The sequence below is a fragment of the Centruroides sculpturatus genome, unplaced genomic scaffold (assembly GCF_000671375.1).
Source record: "Centruroides sculpturatus isolate CEXI.00-Female unplaced genomic scaffold, Cexi_2.0 scaffold1220, whole genome shotgun sequence".
NCBI lineage: Eukaryota > Metazoa > Arthropoda > Arachnida > Scorpiones > Buthidae > Centruroides > Centruroides sculpturatus.
Window position 1 is genome coordinate 222156 of NW_019385613.1, and position 15730 is coordinate 237885.

The 15730-nt window shown below is 31.8% G+C and overlaps 1 protein-coding gene across 2 annotated transcripts; it reads right to left on the minus strand.

Moving 5' to 3' along the window:
* Window positions 1–10766: 10766 nt before the first annotated feature.
* On the minus strand, window positions 10767–12217 carry LOC111640588 (short-chain dehydrogenase/reductase family 16C member 6-like). Of its 2 annotated transcripts, XM_023386614.1 has the most exons (5): window positions 11634–12217; window positions 11320–11561; window positions 11117–11233; window positions 10910–11006; window positions 10767–10832 (listed from the first exon to the last, which is right to left on the minus strand). In XM_023386614.1, the coding sequence occupies exons 1-4, from the start codon at window positions 12105–12107 to the stop codon at window positions 10922–10924; spliced, it is 918 nt and encodes a 305-aa protein (XP_023242382.1). In that variant the 5' UTR covers window positions 12108–12217; the 3' UTR covers window positions 10767–10832; window positions 10910–10921. The 2 variants fall into 2 exon arrangements, 1 of the variants encoding a protein (XP_023242382.1); XR_002759291.1 differs by having other exon boundaries at window positions 10910–11233.
* Window positions 12218–15730: the final 3513 nt, after the last annotated feature.

A 15730-nucleotide genomic window follows, 5' to 3' on the forward strand; every position in this document is an offset into this window, starting at 1 on the left:
TTTATTCTTATCCATGTAAATATGACACTGCTATGAAGATAAGGCATACCTTACTAGTGGCCTCTGGACGATAAAATTTGAAAGAACCCCAATTTTGTTAAACTAATTAATTTGATAACTTTCTCAATATACATAGTGATTTTCATTTAAAGGAATCATTTATTAATTACTTATTAAATTAAAACCCTTAATAAAAAACGATAATGGCAATAATGATTTAATTTATGTTTTTATTATCATTACATTTAGATCACAATTACTAGTTTTAATTACGGTACATTACATTAGATTTCAAGACAATAAGTTTATTTCGTTTATATTACAGTATTTTATAAATACATTATTTTAATTTTCTTTAAACATTCTTTTCATACGTAAAAATTCGAGTTTAAATATGCTTTTTTCGAGACTTGCAAATTTTTCAAAATGTAGAAGAATATTTTGAAATTTTGCAAAATATCTTCATATATTTCTTTTCTGCAGTCAAAATCTATTATTAGGTGATCACAAATTGTATAGAAGGCATTGCACACAAAATCTTCTTTTACAGAAAAGAAATTAACATGATCGCTCCTTTTCTCAAAGGTAATTTTTCGCTTCTTCGTTCTTCTTTCTTCAAATTTACTACTTGTATATTTTTACGGCCTCTTTTGCAATGATTTCGAATTTATTTCTGAATTGTTTTATAAAAGTTTCAAGCGAATTCAATAAAGATACACTTTAAGCACGGTGCATCTGCTGATTGCAAGGATTTACTGGTAGCAGGGGCGGGTCTAAGTTTTTCGGGGCCTAGGGCTTATTGAAGTCCAATGGGCCATATTTTTTGTTAGATTAAGAATTATTACAATAAACAAATAATATTATAAATTATTATTGTTATTAACTAGTTTTTACTATACGATAAGTACTCATTAATAAAAAAAGTATTAAAAATTCATGATAATAATCAATTTTTGTGGGCTCTTGACAGTTGGGTACCCAGGGCTTAAGCCACATTAGTCCCTATGTAGATCCGTCCCTGATTGGTAGCGTTTATTCTCTGCATAATCGTGTTCCAAATAATTATCATCGAAACAATCTATTATTTATTCATAACTTTTAGTAAAGACCTTGCTTCAAATACAGGTAATTTCTTTTTGTGTGTTGATACACTAAAATCAACCAGTGCTTCTTTAATTTTATGGTATCCATATTTTAGTGCCAGGACCGGTTTCAAAAATATACGGTTATTATTTTATAATTTTATAGTGTACTATTTTATTATAGAAATATCAAGAATCTTGAGAGCCCTTGCGGGCTCGTGGGCCCGGGCGGCCGCCCAGTTTACCCACCTCTGATAAGATCTTTTAATTAACCTATGAGATAAGGTCGTAAATAATGTTTCATTAATCCCACAAACATCGCAAACGATCCGAATAAACGCATTTTAACATGTATATTACGCAAAGATCACTCATGTGCTATCTTATCGTTGGTTACTGAGTAATGATGCATCTTTAATGGAGAAAAGAAGCAAGTTTTTCCGTATTTTTTGCTTACATTTAATCAATATTCGTACGATATTTTGTAGATTACTACGTGCAATTTACGTAATAATACAGTAGTTTGTTGTATTTTCTCTTTCCTTCAACGCAAGAGACGCATTTTATCCTCTTCAGGAAAGATACATCATTTCTGACTTCAATGAATTTAAAAAGTATTATATATATACATATATTTCTACCGAAAAGAGATCATTTTGATGGTTTTGAAAATTCACTTTGTAGACAAGAGATTTTGTACAGAAGAAATAAAAAATTACCAAGATTACTTAGCTTGAGACTCAAGTTGAATGCACTAATACAGTGACTCGACTTGCGACTTGAAAATTTTTAATGAAACTACTCGAAGGAAGAAACTTGTTACTATCTATAAAGAGTTAAACCTTCAATTTGTGACCATTCTTCGGAAAAATCAATAGTAATAACATTGAGAGGCAGGAACAAAACAGTCCGGTGTCATTAATAAATTATGTGTGCCGACATCTGTTATGAGATTTTACCATAAAAACATTTTATATTAATAATTATTATAAAATAGTAAAATGCTTAACTTTGAGAGTAAAGATGAGTTTTATTAAAAAATTGTAAATCTAATAACGAGTAAAATCTTTATTAAGTTCGATCCTTCTCGAGATGTGACACATGATCCCGACCCTCCTCACTCCTTGACCTTTAACCATCAAAAATTAATCGTCTCAATGCTCCTTATATACAAGCTATCTTGCCAAATTTCGTTTTTTTAATCATCACTCCATTCTGAGAAATTAAACGAAATTAACGCCAAAACATCCACGCCCACACACACATCTATAGAACTTTTTTCCGTTTTTTTTTTTCGACTGTTTTGGGTCAGGAGGTCACAAAACGCGGAGATTTTCAAAAAAACTCTGAAGGTCAAGACACGATTCCAATACTTTTCATTGTTGTGCATACATAATTTTTAATAGTAGTTTTCTAATGTTCTCCCTTATTAATTATAACGGTTGCGAAATGTAACACATTAATGCTAATGTGAGATTGCATTCCTCGTTTAGAAGCTTATTTAAAACATTTTACTTCATATTTTGTTTGAATAAAATTAAGTTGTAATGTTTTCCAGTAAAAAATACATCAGATATATTATGCTTTACGAGTTTTGGAAAGGATATAATGCCGTACACACAGTATAAAAAAAAAGAAAAAGAAAAAAAATCGTAATGTATACAGGGACAGTGTTCTTAAACCTCGAACATGTCAAAGGTGTTACGAAAAGTTCCGTTTGGGAAGTTTTCAACTGAAGGATACAAAACGTACAGTTCGCCCAACAAAGAACGATGTAGATACATTATAACAAAACACATCAAAAATAAACAAAAAAGCATTTGAAACATGCGAGCGTAATGCTTGATTGAGAGCGAATGACTTAAACTCACAATTGATTGTTTTTACGGTTCGTGGGCATTTTTCCACTCCGTGCGCAGTTCGACTCTGATGCAAAATTTTGTCGAATTTTGCGTTCGAAGTACAAGGTATATATTCTCTTGTATATTTTAATTTTATTTTGTGTTATTTTTATATTTTCTTCCGTTTCTTTTGTATATTTTTAAAAATTTTTGTTCTAAATTTTGATTTAAATATTTATATTCTATATATGGAACGTATCTGTTCCATTTTCGTTTTTTTAGACCTGAGGATGGCCTGTTAATCAGGTTGAAAACGTTTGTGTTTAAAATATATTTCTCAGCAACAAATTAAGGTGTTTTAATTTATGTGTTTACTTGCTGAGCACTTTTAATGTTATTTATGTACAAGGTACCACTGTATAAGAAAAGCTAAAAAAGTTAACTGAATGAATTAGTGTCGAAAAATATATAATACAATCACAAAAATGAAAAATAAAACGTTCACTCTTGGCTGAAAAGGCTTTAAAAAAATAAGTCATTCTATTTTTATTTTATTTACCATAATATCACTTCCAAGCCGTTGGCAAGCCTTCGGTATTTCCAGCGTTCAGACATTTTCCCATTAAACTGCTTTCTAAACTTCCATCTTCTCCGTGTTTAAGATGGCGAGTGTACTGGTTTAGTGATGTATACTTCCTTCTATGTTACCACCGAGCCTTCAGTTTGTGCCATCTTAGATTATGCCGTGAAAATTTGTCTTTTTACAAGTTGTATCTATGTTCTTTAAGACGTACAGTACAATGTTTCTATTTGTGATACCTATATACAGTACTCCGTCAGTCCTTACAGTTCATTGGACTGCAATTTGAAAAAGTGTAGACCTATAAATTCCCACTGTCTGTCCTTCCTTAATATCAAGAACGGCATTAGATAAAGTCGAGACAGATATGAAAATGTTAAAGGTAGGAGACCCCGGTTAACTATGTAAAAACATCCGATGCAAATCGGAAGTTATGTGATTTTAATTCAAAAATTTTCTTCTGAACGGAATACAGTACATACATGACCAGCATAACTCTTGGTTGATCCTCTCGAAAACGTAAAGAAGAAATAATGAACTGTAAATAATATTTGTAATTTTGTTTGTATTAGTCAAATCTGTTATACTAGTAGCCCGGGACGCCCCCTAGTGGGCGTTATTTACAAATTTTCATGAGGCACGGTTCCTTTGACTTTTTTGTTCCTATCAGTATGCTCTACAGTTCCGTTAAAGTCCCAATGGTAAGATTTACCCTCCGAATGAAGAGGTGGCAACCCTCCAAAATGTAGCCCCTCTGTGCGAACAATAAAGTCAAAGGAACCATACCCCTACTCGCGACCCTTCGCGAGATATAAGCCCCTGAAATAATAAATTCCTATTACAAATATACTGAATTATTTATATTGTTATATTGACCAAATAATAATTTATTGGCCAAATGAATAATAATAATTTATATTGTTAATTTAAATAATAATTAAAATTGTTAATTTAATTTGAATGTTTGAAATATGACACACGATAGGGGCGCCTCTAGTGTCCGTTATGAAACGGTTACGGGACGGACACGAAATGAATGGGTTATATATATATAGATACTTTTATATATTTACAAGTATACAAAATTTTTAAAATAGGTTATAATTATGTTTAAAATTAATATTGTTAACAAAGATTAAACGTAACATATTAAATGCAATACGTACTGCTTTTAATATTATATTAATATCAATTTTAGATACGGTATTACAAGTACTGGCACATATCTTTTATTTTATTAAAGTTTAATTGAGTTTAGTTTTAGATATATTATTTTAAATTCTCACTAGACGAATCCCATACGTTCTGTAAATTAGGAAGTCACACCAGTAGCGGATTATGTTCCTTTGAAGCCCTAGGCTCCAGTTTGTTATAAAGTCCCTTATGTAAGTATTTTTTTTATATTAAAAAGACAATAAAATCTTTAAATGCTAACAACTTTTTGTAATATACACTGTTTAAACGTTCACTAAATTTTTAGAGGTACAGTATATNCCCTCTGTTATAACAGCCTAGAAAGTAAAAAAACCCCAATGTTTTTGCGTTTCTCGACGTTTGTCCCAAGTCAAAAATGTAAAATTCTGGAGGAGGCTCCAGTTTGTTATAAAGTCCCTTATGTAAGTATTTTTTTTTATATTAAAAAGACAATAAAATCTTTAAATGCTAACAACTTTTTGTAATATACACTGTTTAAACGTTCACTAAATTTTTAGAGGTACAGTATATTATCTTTTTTCTATGTAATTTTTGAGGCCCCCTCGAGACGACCAGGCTTTAAGCACGCGCATCTATTGGGTAATTCTCCACCGAGTCACACTGGGTGTTTGAATATCTTTATTTAAACTTCAAAAAATTTCCAGATAAAACACGTCAGCAAATCGACAACTTTTCCTTAAGGTTTAAATAAGAGCATTGAAACATTTTGTATGGCTTTCTAATTTACAGAACATATAGTATCTGTCTGCTGAGAATTTACAAAATAATAATCAGGAAGAGAATGATAACAAAGTAAAATAAAAAAAAAAAACACAAATTATAATCATAATGACTAATGAACTAATGAGATAATATCCCATAGCTGTTGCTCAGACCTTCTGTGTTTTGGACCATGTTTTTTTCATTTTAATCCCTAGAAGAGCGGAATTTTTGTGAAATTAAATAAAATTAATTATCTAGATTTTTGTACATCTTGCATTATGAAATGACAATTTTTTAAATATATATATATATAATTCATAACCCGAAACCGGAAACGGAAAATCAAAAAATGGCGCAAACATAAAATACTGTATGTCTTAACGAGTGACGTCCTCTGTTATCTACTCAAATTAATAATAAATTGTATCGTAAGATGGCGCCAGCAAGTTGGGTAGAAAATATTTCGCTTTCTGCACATCTTGGTTTTTAGCGATGGACTGACAACGTACGTGCATTGTTGCTAGCTCTGGCAATTAATCGCCAGAATTGATAATATTTTGAACAAGTTGGCGATTTGAAAACGATGTTATCATTCTGGCGATTTTTCTATATTACAGTAAACTATCGCTAACTTGGACTAATGTGGGTGAAGGTAAATATAGAGTATAGTAATTTATTACGATCAGCTCTATACAGAATTTTTACTGAGGTTTTACTGTCGAAATTTATTATTACAGGAAATGAACTAAAAAAATTTTATGGAAGTTTAATGTAAAGTGTTTAGTTTTACTAACTTATTGACTATATATAATGCGCGATGTAGCAAAGACTTCCGGATATCAAATACACTCGTTAATTATAATTTTTCTATTGTCAAGAAATTTAAAATTACTGTACAATTTTTCGAAAAAATTTGTCCGTGTTAACGGGATTTACTGTATTATAAATCTATTTAAGGTTTGTTAAAATTTTTTTCTAAAAACAGGGATGGAGTCAGACAATTAAAACTGCCTTGAGCCAAGAGTCCATAAATCGATTTGCAAACTTTCACCTCTTTAAATTTGAATCTGAATGATTAGTCACTACTCCGTACAAAATTTCAGAAGTTATTCGACTTCAAAGAAGGTGAGCGAAATCGAGTCACACATATTAACACACTAAAATCCATACATACAGAAATAAACCAGCAACAAGTTGCTCAACTTTCTCGGCAACATTTAAAATTTTGGTAGCTCCATCTGTTATATTTTATTAAAAAACTTTTTATATTCTTAACTGTTATAAAATGGCAAAAACTTAATTTTGAAGGTTGAAATTAATTATACAGGGTGTTCCAGAAGTCTTTCCCTGATTACAAGCGTGCAAAAGCAGAAAATATGACACATAAACACATATCTTTTATCTTGAATTGCAGGTAACATATTCAAGTTTTTGTGTGTACATACATACTTATTAATCAATAAATTTCGACGTGTGCTCCTTTCGTTGCTCGAAGGATATCCAGGCGATATTCCAATTCCATCCATATATTGGTCAACATATCGTGAGGGATGGATGTTATGACGTCAGTAATTCTGCGATGTCATTCACTGGTGTTTGGTAAACCTGGTTCTTGACATAACCCCAAAGGAAGACATCCAGTAGTGTTATGTCCGGTGATCGCGGAGGTCTGTTGATGGGACAACCACGCACGATCCATCTTCCCGGAAATGCTGTGTCCAAATAGCCACGAACATCTAACACCCAATGAGGTGGCGCACCATCTTGTTGGAAAATTAAGTCCGGAATGTCCTGAATCTGTGGCACAACAAATAACTGCAACACATCAAGATAGGTATTGGCTGTGATTGTTCTGTAACAAAAAACGTAACAGTGAGTATGTATGTACACACAGAAACTTGAATATGTTACTTGCAATTCAAGATAAAAGATATGTGTCTACGTGTCATATTTTCTGCCTTCTGCATGTTTGTAGTCAGGGAAAGACTTTTGGGACACCCTGTATAAGAAGATTGTAAATGCTAATAAACAATAAAATCGTCATACGCATGACCCCCATTATCTTCCTACCTCCTGACTTTTAATCACCAAAATTTAATAGCTTCAATCCCCTAATATTAAATTCCCTGCAAAATTCTAGATATTTTCGACAAAAAGTACAGGAATTATTAAGCTTCAAACAAGGTGAACAAAAATGTGCCCCCCCACACATAAACACTCACTAACATCCATACTTACAGAAATTACCCCAGAATATTTTTGCATTTCTAGACGTTTTAAGTTATCCTAACTCCAAAAATGTGAAATCTGCAGGTTATTTTTTTTCCGGATCGCCATAGGTTCCCTCTGTTATAACAGCCTAGAAAGTAAAAAAGAAAAAAACCCCAATCTTTTTGCGTTTCTCGACGTTTGTCCCAAGTCAAAAATGTAAAATTCTGGAGGAGGATCATTTATTGACTGATCGCCATACTGTCTCTCTGTAATATGTAACAGCCGAGAAAGAAATAATGGCGAAGACTATTCGTAATGCTTACATTATGTTTAATATGCGATTTTAAGTTTTTATGATTTTTAGAATCAATTTAGACACAATATCTTTTTAAAGAGAAATTTAGAAAATGTTTTGTGATTTTATTAGAAATGATTTCAAATAAGCATTTTTTCCTGTTTTATCATAATCTGCTATATAAAACTAAAAAAACTGGACAGTCTCTGTCACGATATGCCAAAAACAGCCACTAGGGGCGCCCTAGCTATTATTTAAATTAACAATATAAATTATTATATATATATTTTATATTGTTACAGTATAATTCAGTATATTATTATTTTTATTTGTAATAGGAATTCATTATTATTATTTTCATCTATCTACTATATAAAACTGAAAAAATTGGCCAGTCTCAGCGAATCGAACTCCAGCAAAACATAGCGGCAAACCTATGAATTTTGCCAGAGTCCGTGTTCGACTCTTTTTGGTGGTATTCGGCACGCATGCTGCTTGCTGTATTATTTAAAAAGAATTGGATATAGTGATGTAGGTCATAGTTCATGACAATGATAGTTATGCTTTTTAGTTTCATTATTATGTTTTGAACTAGAGACGTGATATTATGGTATTTCTTTGCAATCATAACGGAAATATGTAGTATCTTATTGGTATTTTGAAATTTATTTTATGAGAATTGGATGTAGGGATGTTGGTTATAATACATGACAATGATAGTTATGGGCAGTTCACTTTCAACAGTGTTTTGCCGAACGTCTCTGCACTTTAGGTAAACCATTTGTAATTAATTATTTATCATTGTTATGTATGCTAACTATTTAGTATGCCCGATCCCATCGGGCCTTTCAACTGATATCTTAATAAAAACGAAAACAAAAACTTACAGATTTATTCTGATAAGCATTTAAAGTGTGTTTTATAAAATTAAGTAATTTGGTAACAGATAATTTTGACAAAATTATGAAATAATAATAAATTGGTTTGTAAAGTTAGCTTTGTTTCCTAAATTTGTTTTAAAATATTCATTGCCTACTAGGGCCTTTTTAAAATAAAGACTTATTATACTTGTAGTATGGAAGGAAGGAAAAAAAAAACATTTAGATTGTTTCCGATTATCTCTTTATTAATTCCAGATATATTTCAAACATATTTCGTTCCTCTTCAATGGGTACAAAGGTAAATTTTTGGCACAATATTTACAGGAAACAACATAGAAGTTTTTTTATTTATCTTTCTTCCATATTACAAGTGTTATAAGACCTAATTTAAAAAAGGCTCAAGTAGGCAAAGAATAATTTAAAATAAATTAGTTAATTAAGATGCTCAAAGTTAGTATTTGACAATCTACTAAGTACTTTTCATTTAATATGAAAAGATTTATATTGCATGGATTAAATTATTACAAAACTATTTTTATCATAAAAACATTTAAAGTACAACAAACTAAACAAAAGCATTTACCCCTAACTGTAAATTTTAAGCAATCAATCTTTAGACAATCTAGGATTAACCCCTAAATCCAGGGGTTAGCTGCATTTAATAGAATTTATCAAAAATTTTAACAAAAAACAGAGTTACAAATGAAAAAAAATCCAGCAGCAAATTGCGTAACTTCACCGGCTATTATGAGATTTTATTTAAAAATATAACTTGTATATTATTCATTATAATAAATGAAATTGTGTGTGGCGCCATCTCTTATGAGATTTTGTTATAAAAGACTTTTTACATTATTAATTATTATAAAGTAGCAAAAAGCTTAATTTTGAGGACAGTAATGAGTTTCATTAAAATTGTAAATGATAATAGCGAGTAATATGTGAATTAAATTCAACCCCATTCTAGATATGACATGCCAACCCTTCCTCTCTACCTACCCCTGGAACTTTAACCACTAAAGTTTAATAGCATCAATATATTATATACACAGGTTACTATGCTAAATTTCGTTCCTCAATCTTTATCCCATCTTGAGATATTAAAGGAAATAGACGCCGAGAAACGAATGCTATTTGCAGATCCAGAGACTACCTTCTGATATCAACAAAATGTTACTTCTCTTCTTTACAGTACAGTTATGACTGCTGTTATTCTCGCGTGATAAACATCAGAATAAATATATTTTAATGAATATGTAATTTAAAAAATATATAAAATAAATTAAAATTACAAAATTTATAAAGTGCTCAAATATTAATTGGGTACACGAAACAACGAAAAAAACGTTAATCGGTAATTATTACCCTTTAGAAGGCAAAAACTGAACTACTCAAGAATACGATTTTTATTGGATTGAAAAGGCAATGCATATAAGAACGCGACTTTGCCAATTTCAGCAGAGAATTGTCATAGCGACTATAATAATCTATTTGATTAGCTATCGGGTATCACGTGATTTAGATGACAATATTGTTGATTATTCAAATTTTTTTATTCGCATTCTTGTTAATCTGGAAAAATTGAGTTGAAAGTCCATGAAAGTTGACACGTTTTGAATACACGATTTTTGTAAAAATAATTTAATACTGTACTTATTCTTTATAACACAAAACTTTTTAATTCATCTTTACGTAGAAGCCCACCAGTGATGGAATGGATATAACTACCGAGCACTAGTAGTCGGTGTGGGTTCCCAAAGATAAATCATCTGCAGGTTATTTTTTTCCGGATCGCCATAGCTTCCCTCTGTTATAACAGCCTAGAAAGTAAAAAAACCCCAATGTTTTTGCGTTTCTCGACGTTTGTCCCAAGTCAAAAATGTAAAATTCTGGAGGAGGATCATTTATTGACTGATCGCCATACTGNAGTTTTCTTCACGTTAGTAATAACTAAACTTGGTGAGGTTTCACATTAAAGACTTCCCGGGAGGCACCCCCTTGGCAGATCGCCCATATGTCGCGTTTCTATAAAAGAAAAGACCAAATATTTTTGTATAGTCAAACCACGTTTCAGAGAAATTTTATATTTTAAACATATCTACCAAATACACTTCTTATGTTCTTCCTTTAAAGGTTTCTATTGCAGAATTCACTTTCAGCAGTTTATAGAATATGTAATAAAGCTTCCAAGAAAACACACTGAAATATATTCAAAACAATGTAAATGCCATTGATATATCTTGAATATTTGAAAAATTGGGAAATATGTCGATTCCAATTGTTTCAAAATATTGATAATAAATACAAACCATTTAACTAAAGGTAAATAAGGAAACCATTCCGGAACAATTATAAGGGATTTCTTTTGCAATACACCATTCGCAATCTTCTCAGCAGCAATATCACTCCGAATTGCAGGAATTATACTAAACACGAAAAATAAATAACAGTAAGTACAATTATTAATAACTGCCAAACTTCTCTGTTCTTTATGGCTTTTGCAACAACTTACGGCTTAACACCTTCAAACATCGGAGTAGTCAGCATATACGTTAAAACGAGACTAGTGTGAATGTACGAACGGCCTTCCATGTTCAGCTCTAATGTTAATGCTTCGAATAAAGTGGTAGCAGCGGCCTTACTAGCGCAATAATCGCTCAATTTCTCAACTATTCCGTATGCTGCTAAACTCGTAATGCTAACTACGTGTCCACGTTGCATAGAAATCATATCGGGCAGGAATGCTTTGCACGTCTGAAATCAGAACGACTTCGAAATTTCTGTTTATATTTCTAAAAGTGTGCAATAAATAATTGAAGAACTTACCCAAAAATGGGAAATCGCATTAACTTGAAAAGTCTTCTCTATCAGGTGATCGGGATTGTCGAGTAATTTTTGAAAACTGACAAATCCGGCGTTGTTGATCAGTATGGTTACAGGACCCACGTCATCTTTCACTCGTCCAGCCGTTTCGTATACCTTCGTTCTATCGGTGACGTCACAGACATAGGAATAACATTCGCCTCCTCCGCTACTCTTCACTAATTGTTCAGTTTGGCGATTTCCGTTTTCGTTTATGTCCCAAATGACCACTTTACACCCTAACGATGCAAATTTTATAGCCAAACAACGTCCGAGACCGTCGCCTCCTCCCGTGATCAAAACTATTTCTTTGTCTAAATTTTTGTAGCAACATTTCTTGGGGAAGAAAATAAGAAGAATTTTGATGATTAGTTCAGAAATTTCTTTTAAAATTCCGAGTAAATGAAGACCTAATTTTATTAAACTGGACAAAACCATATTCAATAATAACACTTTTAATAAGAAAATTCTTCAATCTGGAATTTATGCATGGAATTTTATATATTTGTTATTGAGATTAATAATAATAATCTTGATTTCGCATCTACGTTGCTGAAGTTGTGCTTCTTCTTCAAGATAATTTCTGTTTAGAGGGAAAAAATAAGTATAAAATGTAATTATATTTTAAAATTTCACATAGGCCTATGAAAGAAACTCGCCTTTTTGACATTTGATCTTCTGAACATACAAGACCAACAATGTCACACAATGAAATCGACCTTTATTTTGAGGCTCTTGCCCCAAAAATTCTGAAAATAAAGATCGGCTTCGCCGTCTGACATTGTTGTTGTAGGTGTGAGAAGGACAAATGTGAAGATCTCGTGTTTCTTCCATGTGTGAATTTGAAATCAATTTCCCATTCGGGTTTACTTTTAATAATATATAATAAAAAGTTGTAATAAACTATAATCTGAAAATTATGTAAACAAAAAATCCAAAAAAATTATATAAATAACATTTGAGTATTCTATATTTTTAATACTTGTAGACATAATTCGCCCATGTAGGGATCACCAGTAAATCACCAGTTCCGATTTTAGAAAATTTTGTATTTTTAATTGGAAGTTTTTTGTGTATTTTTAAATGGACTTTTTAAAATATTTTGGCGGCTAGTAGCCTAGAAAGAAAGGTCGGTCGCCGAAAATGTATTGTCTTAAACGCAGAAAACAAATAAATGGTGATCCCTACATGGGCGAATTATGTCTACAAGTATTAAAAACTGAAAAGAACCATCGGACGAAACAAACTTATTCTATATTTAACAATTTATGAAGCAGTATTTCATGTTTATATTTCTGTGTATTGTCACAATGCTGACAGTATGAATGCACCATTCACATTCTAAAGGCTTTTTCATATTTATAGATTAAAAACAAGAAGCAAATATATGCATTCGCTTTAGTTTTATTCTCTTTACAGAATCCATTATTTTCTGATTGGATAAAAGCAATAAACACTGGCAGTTAGTCGAGGATTCGAAAGGGCTGACCATGTTAATAAGATGACTGACACGACTCTATTGTTAAAAGAAAAGCATGATGTACGTACAAAGGCAAGCCATTATTAATTTGAGGTGAAGACAATATATTTTAATTAAATGAAATTAAAAATATGGTTAAAAATTGCAGCTCAGCATTGTGACGATGTCACAATAAATAATTGCTGGTTGCACAATAAATCTACTATCTGCTGTGTATGTATCAATATATATACAAAAGCAAATTTCATGTATATGTTTACAATATATATGTTTTGCATCCACAGCACTAATTTGGCCACGTGACAATAGCAATCGCATACTTCTACGCGCCCTGGTCTGGATTTCTCGTTGGGCTCGGAAATTCTACAAGTGACGTCACGATGTCGTTTTCTCGACATGTTCCCAACGGTCAGGGAAAGTTTCCCTGCATCAGTTGTCCCTACACGGTTGTCGTATCTATACGTGTTCGTGCGCTAATGACACCATCATACCATTTTTAATGTCGCTTTCTCTCATAGATGGAATACGTTATGGTGAATTACAGTAATACATTAGTAGTAGTGGTTTGAGTAGCACTAATCACAAAATTAATTTATTGAGTAAATTGCAAATAAAAATTTGTTGAATGGAATTATTTCAGATCACAAAATTAATTTCAGATGTCAATTAAATTAAAATTGCAAATAAAAATTTGTTGAATGGAATTATTTCAGATCACAAAATTAATTTCAGATGTCAATTAAATTAAAATTGCAAATAAAAATTTGTTNTGTCTTAAACGCAGAAAACAAATAAATGGTGATCCCTACATGGGCGAATTATGTCTACAAGTATTAAAAACTGAAAAGAACCATCGGACGAAACAAACTTATTCTATATTTAACAATTTATGAAGCAGTATTTCATGTTTATATTTCTGTGTATTGTCACAATGCTGACAGTATGAATGCACCATTCACATTCTAAAGGCTTTTTCATATTTATAGATTAAAAACAAGAAGCAAATATATGCATTCGCTTTAGTTTTATTCTCTTTACAAAATCCATTATTTTCTGATTGGATAAAAGCAATAAACACTGGCAGTTAGTTGAGGATTCGAAGGGGCTGACCATGTTAATAAGATGACTGACACGACTCTATTGTTAAAAGAAAAGCATGATGTACGTACAAGGGCAAGCCATTATTAATTTGAGGTGAAGACAATATATTTTAATTAAATGAAATTAAAAATATGGTTAAAAATTGCAGCTCAGCATTGTGACGATGTCACAATAAATAATTGCTGGTTGCACAATAAATCTACTATCTGCTGTGTATGTATCAATATNAGCATTGTGACGATGTCACAGTAAATAATTGCTGGTTGCACAATAAATTTACTATCTACTGTGTATGTATCAATATATATACAGAAGCAAACATGTTTTGCATCCCACAGCACTAATTTGGCCACGTGACAATTGCAATTGCATACTTCTACGCGCCCTGGTCTGGCTTTCTCGTTGGGCTCGGAAATTCTAGAAGTGACGTCACGATGTCGTTTTCTCGACATGTTCCCAACGGTCAGGGAAAGTTTCCCTGCATCGATTGTCCCTACACGGTTGTCGTATCTATACGTGTTCGCGCGCTAATGACACCATCTTGCCATTTTTAATGTCGCTTTTTCTCATAGATGGAATACGTTATGGTGAATTAAAGTAAATACATTTTGTTAATATCGATAAATGCGTGCGTTTTTCTTAATAAAGTCGGTCTTAAACGAAGCAAATCGCCGGAAGTAAAAATTCATTCCTAAATTTTAAAAGTTTAAATCGAATTTTAAAATCGCAAGTAAACTTTTTTATACCAATCGATTCAGCGTGTCAAATTACATTTAGACATGTCTATCTCTATTCGTTAATATTAAGTCTAAGACCTTTTTAATTTCCCGGCTGTTATATATAACATAAGGAAAGTATGGCGATTGGTCAAAAAATGACCTCTCCTAATATTTTTAGGAGAAATGTCGAGAAATGTAAAAAAGTTCGGAGGTAATTCTTGTATGTATGGATGTTATACCCCGTTCGCACCAAGCATTTCGATCTAGATTGTGACTAAGGTCGGAGAGCGTTCCGTGTTGCGAACGCTCTCGACCGTTTCAATCTCGATCAGTGTTGCCACGCCAATTTGCTTGCCATCGGTAGATTCATTAGGCAATTTTCGGTAGATTTCGGTAATTTTTCGGTAAATCGACTTTTTGTGGCAGAAAGGAGGTTGCGCATAAACAATAACATTCTTTTTCGTCTTTTATTTTATTATCTATACTAATATAATAAAGAGGTAATGTTTGTATGTATGTATGTAAGTTTGGATGCAGCAGGTAATCTCCAAAACTACTCATCCGATTTCAAAAATTTTTTCACCAATATTTAGAATGGAACTTCAGGATGGACATAGGCTGTATATTATTCCTCCGTTAAACATGGGGGATGGACAGTTCTTTACGGTAAGCCTTACGGGGAAGGCTTACCGTAAAGAACTCTGCTTCTATTTATACTATTTTAGATGCGGTTTTTTGCATTTTTGATTGCATTTTAATAG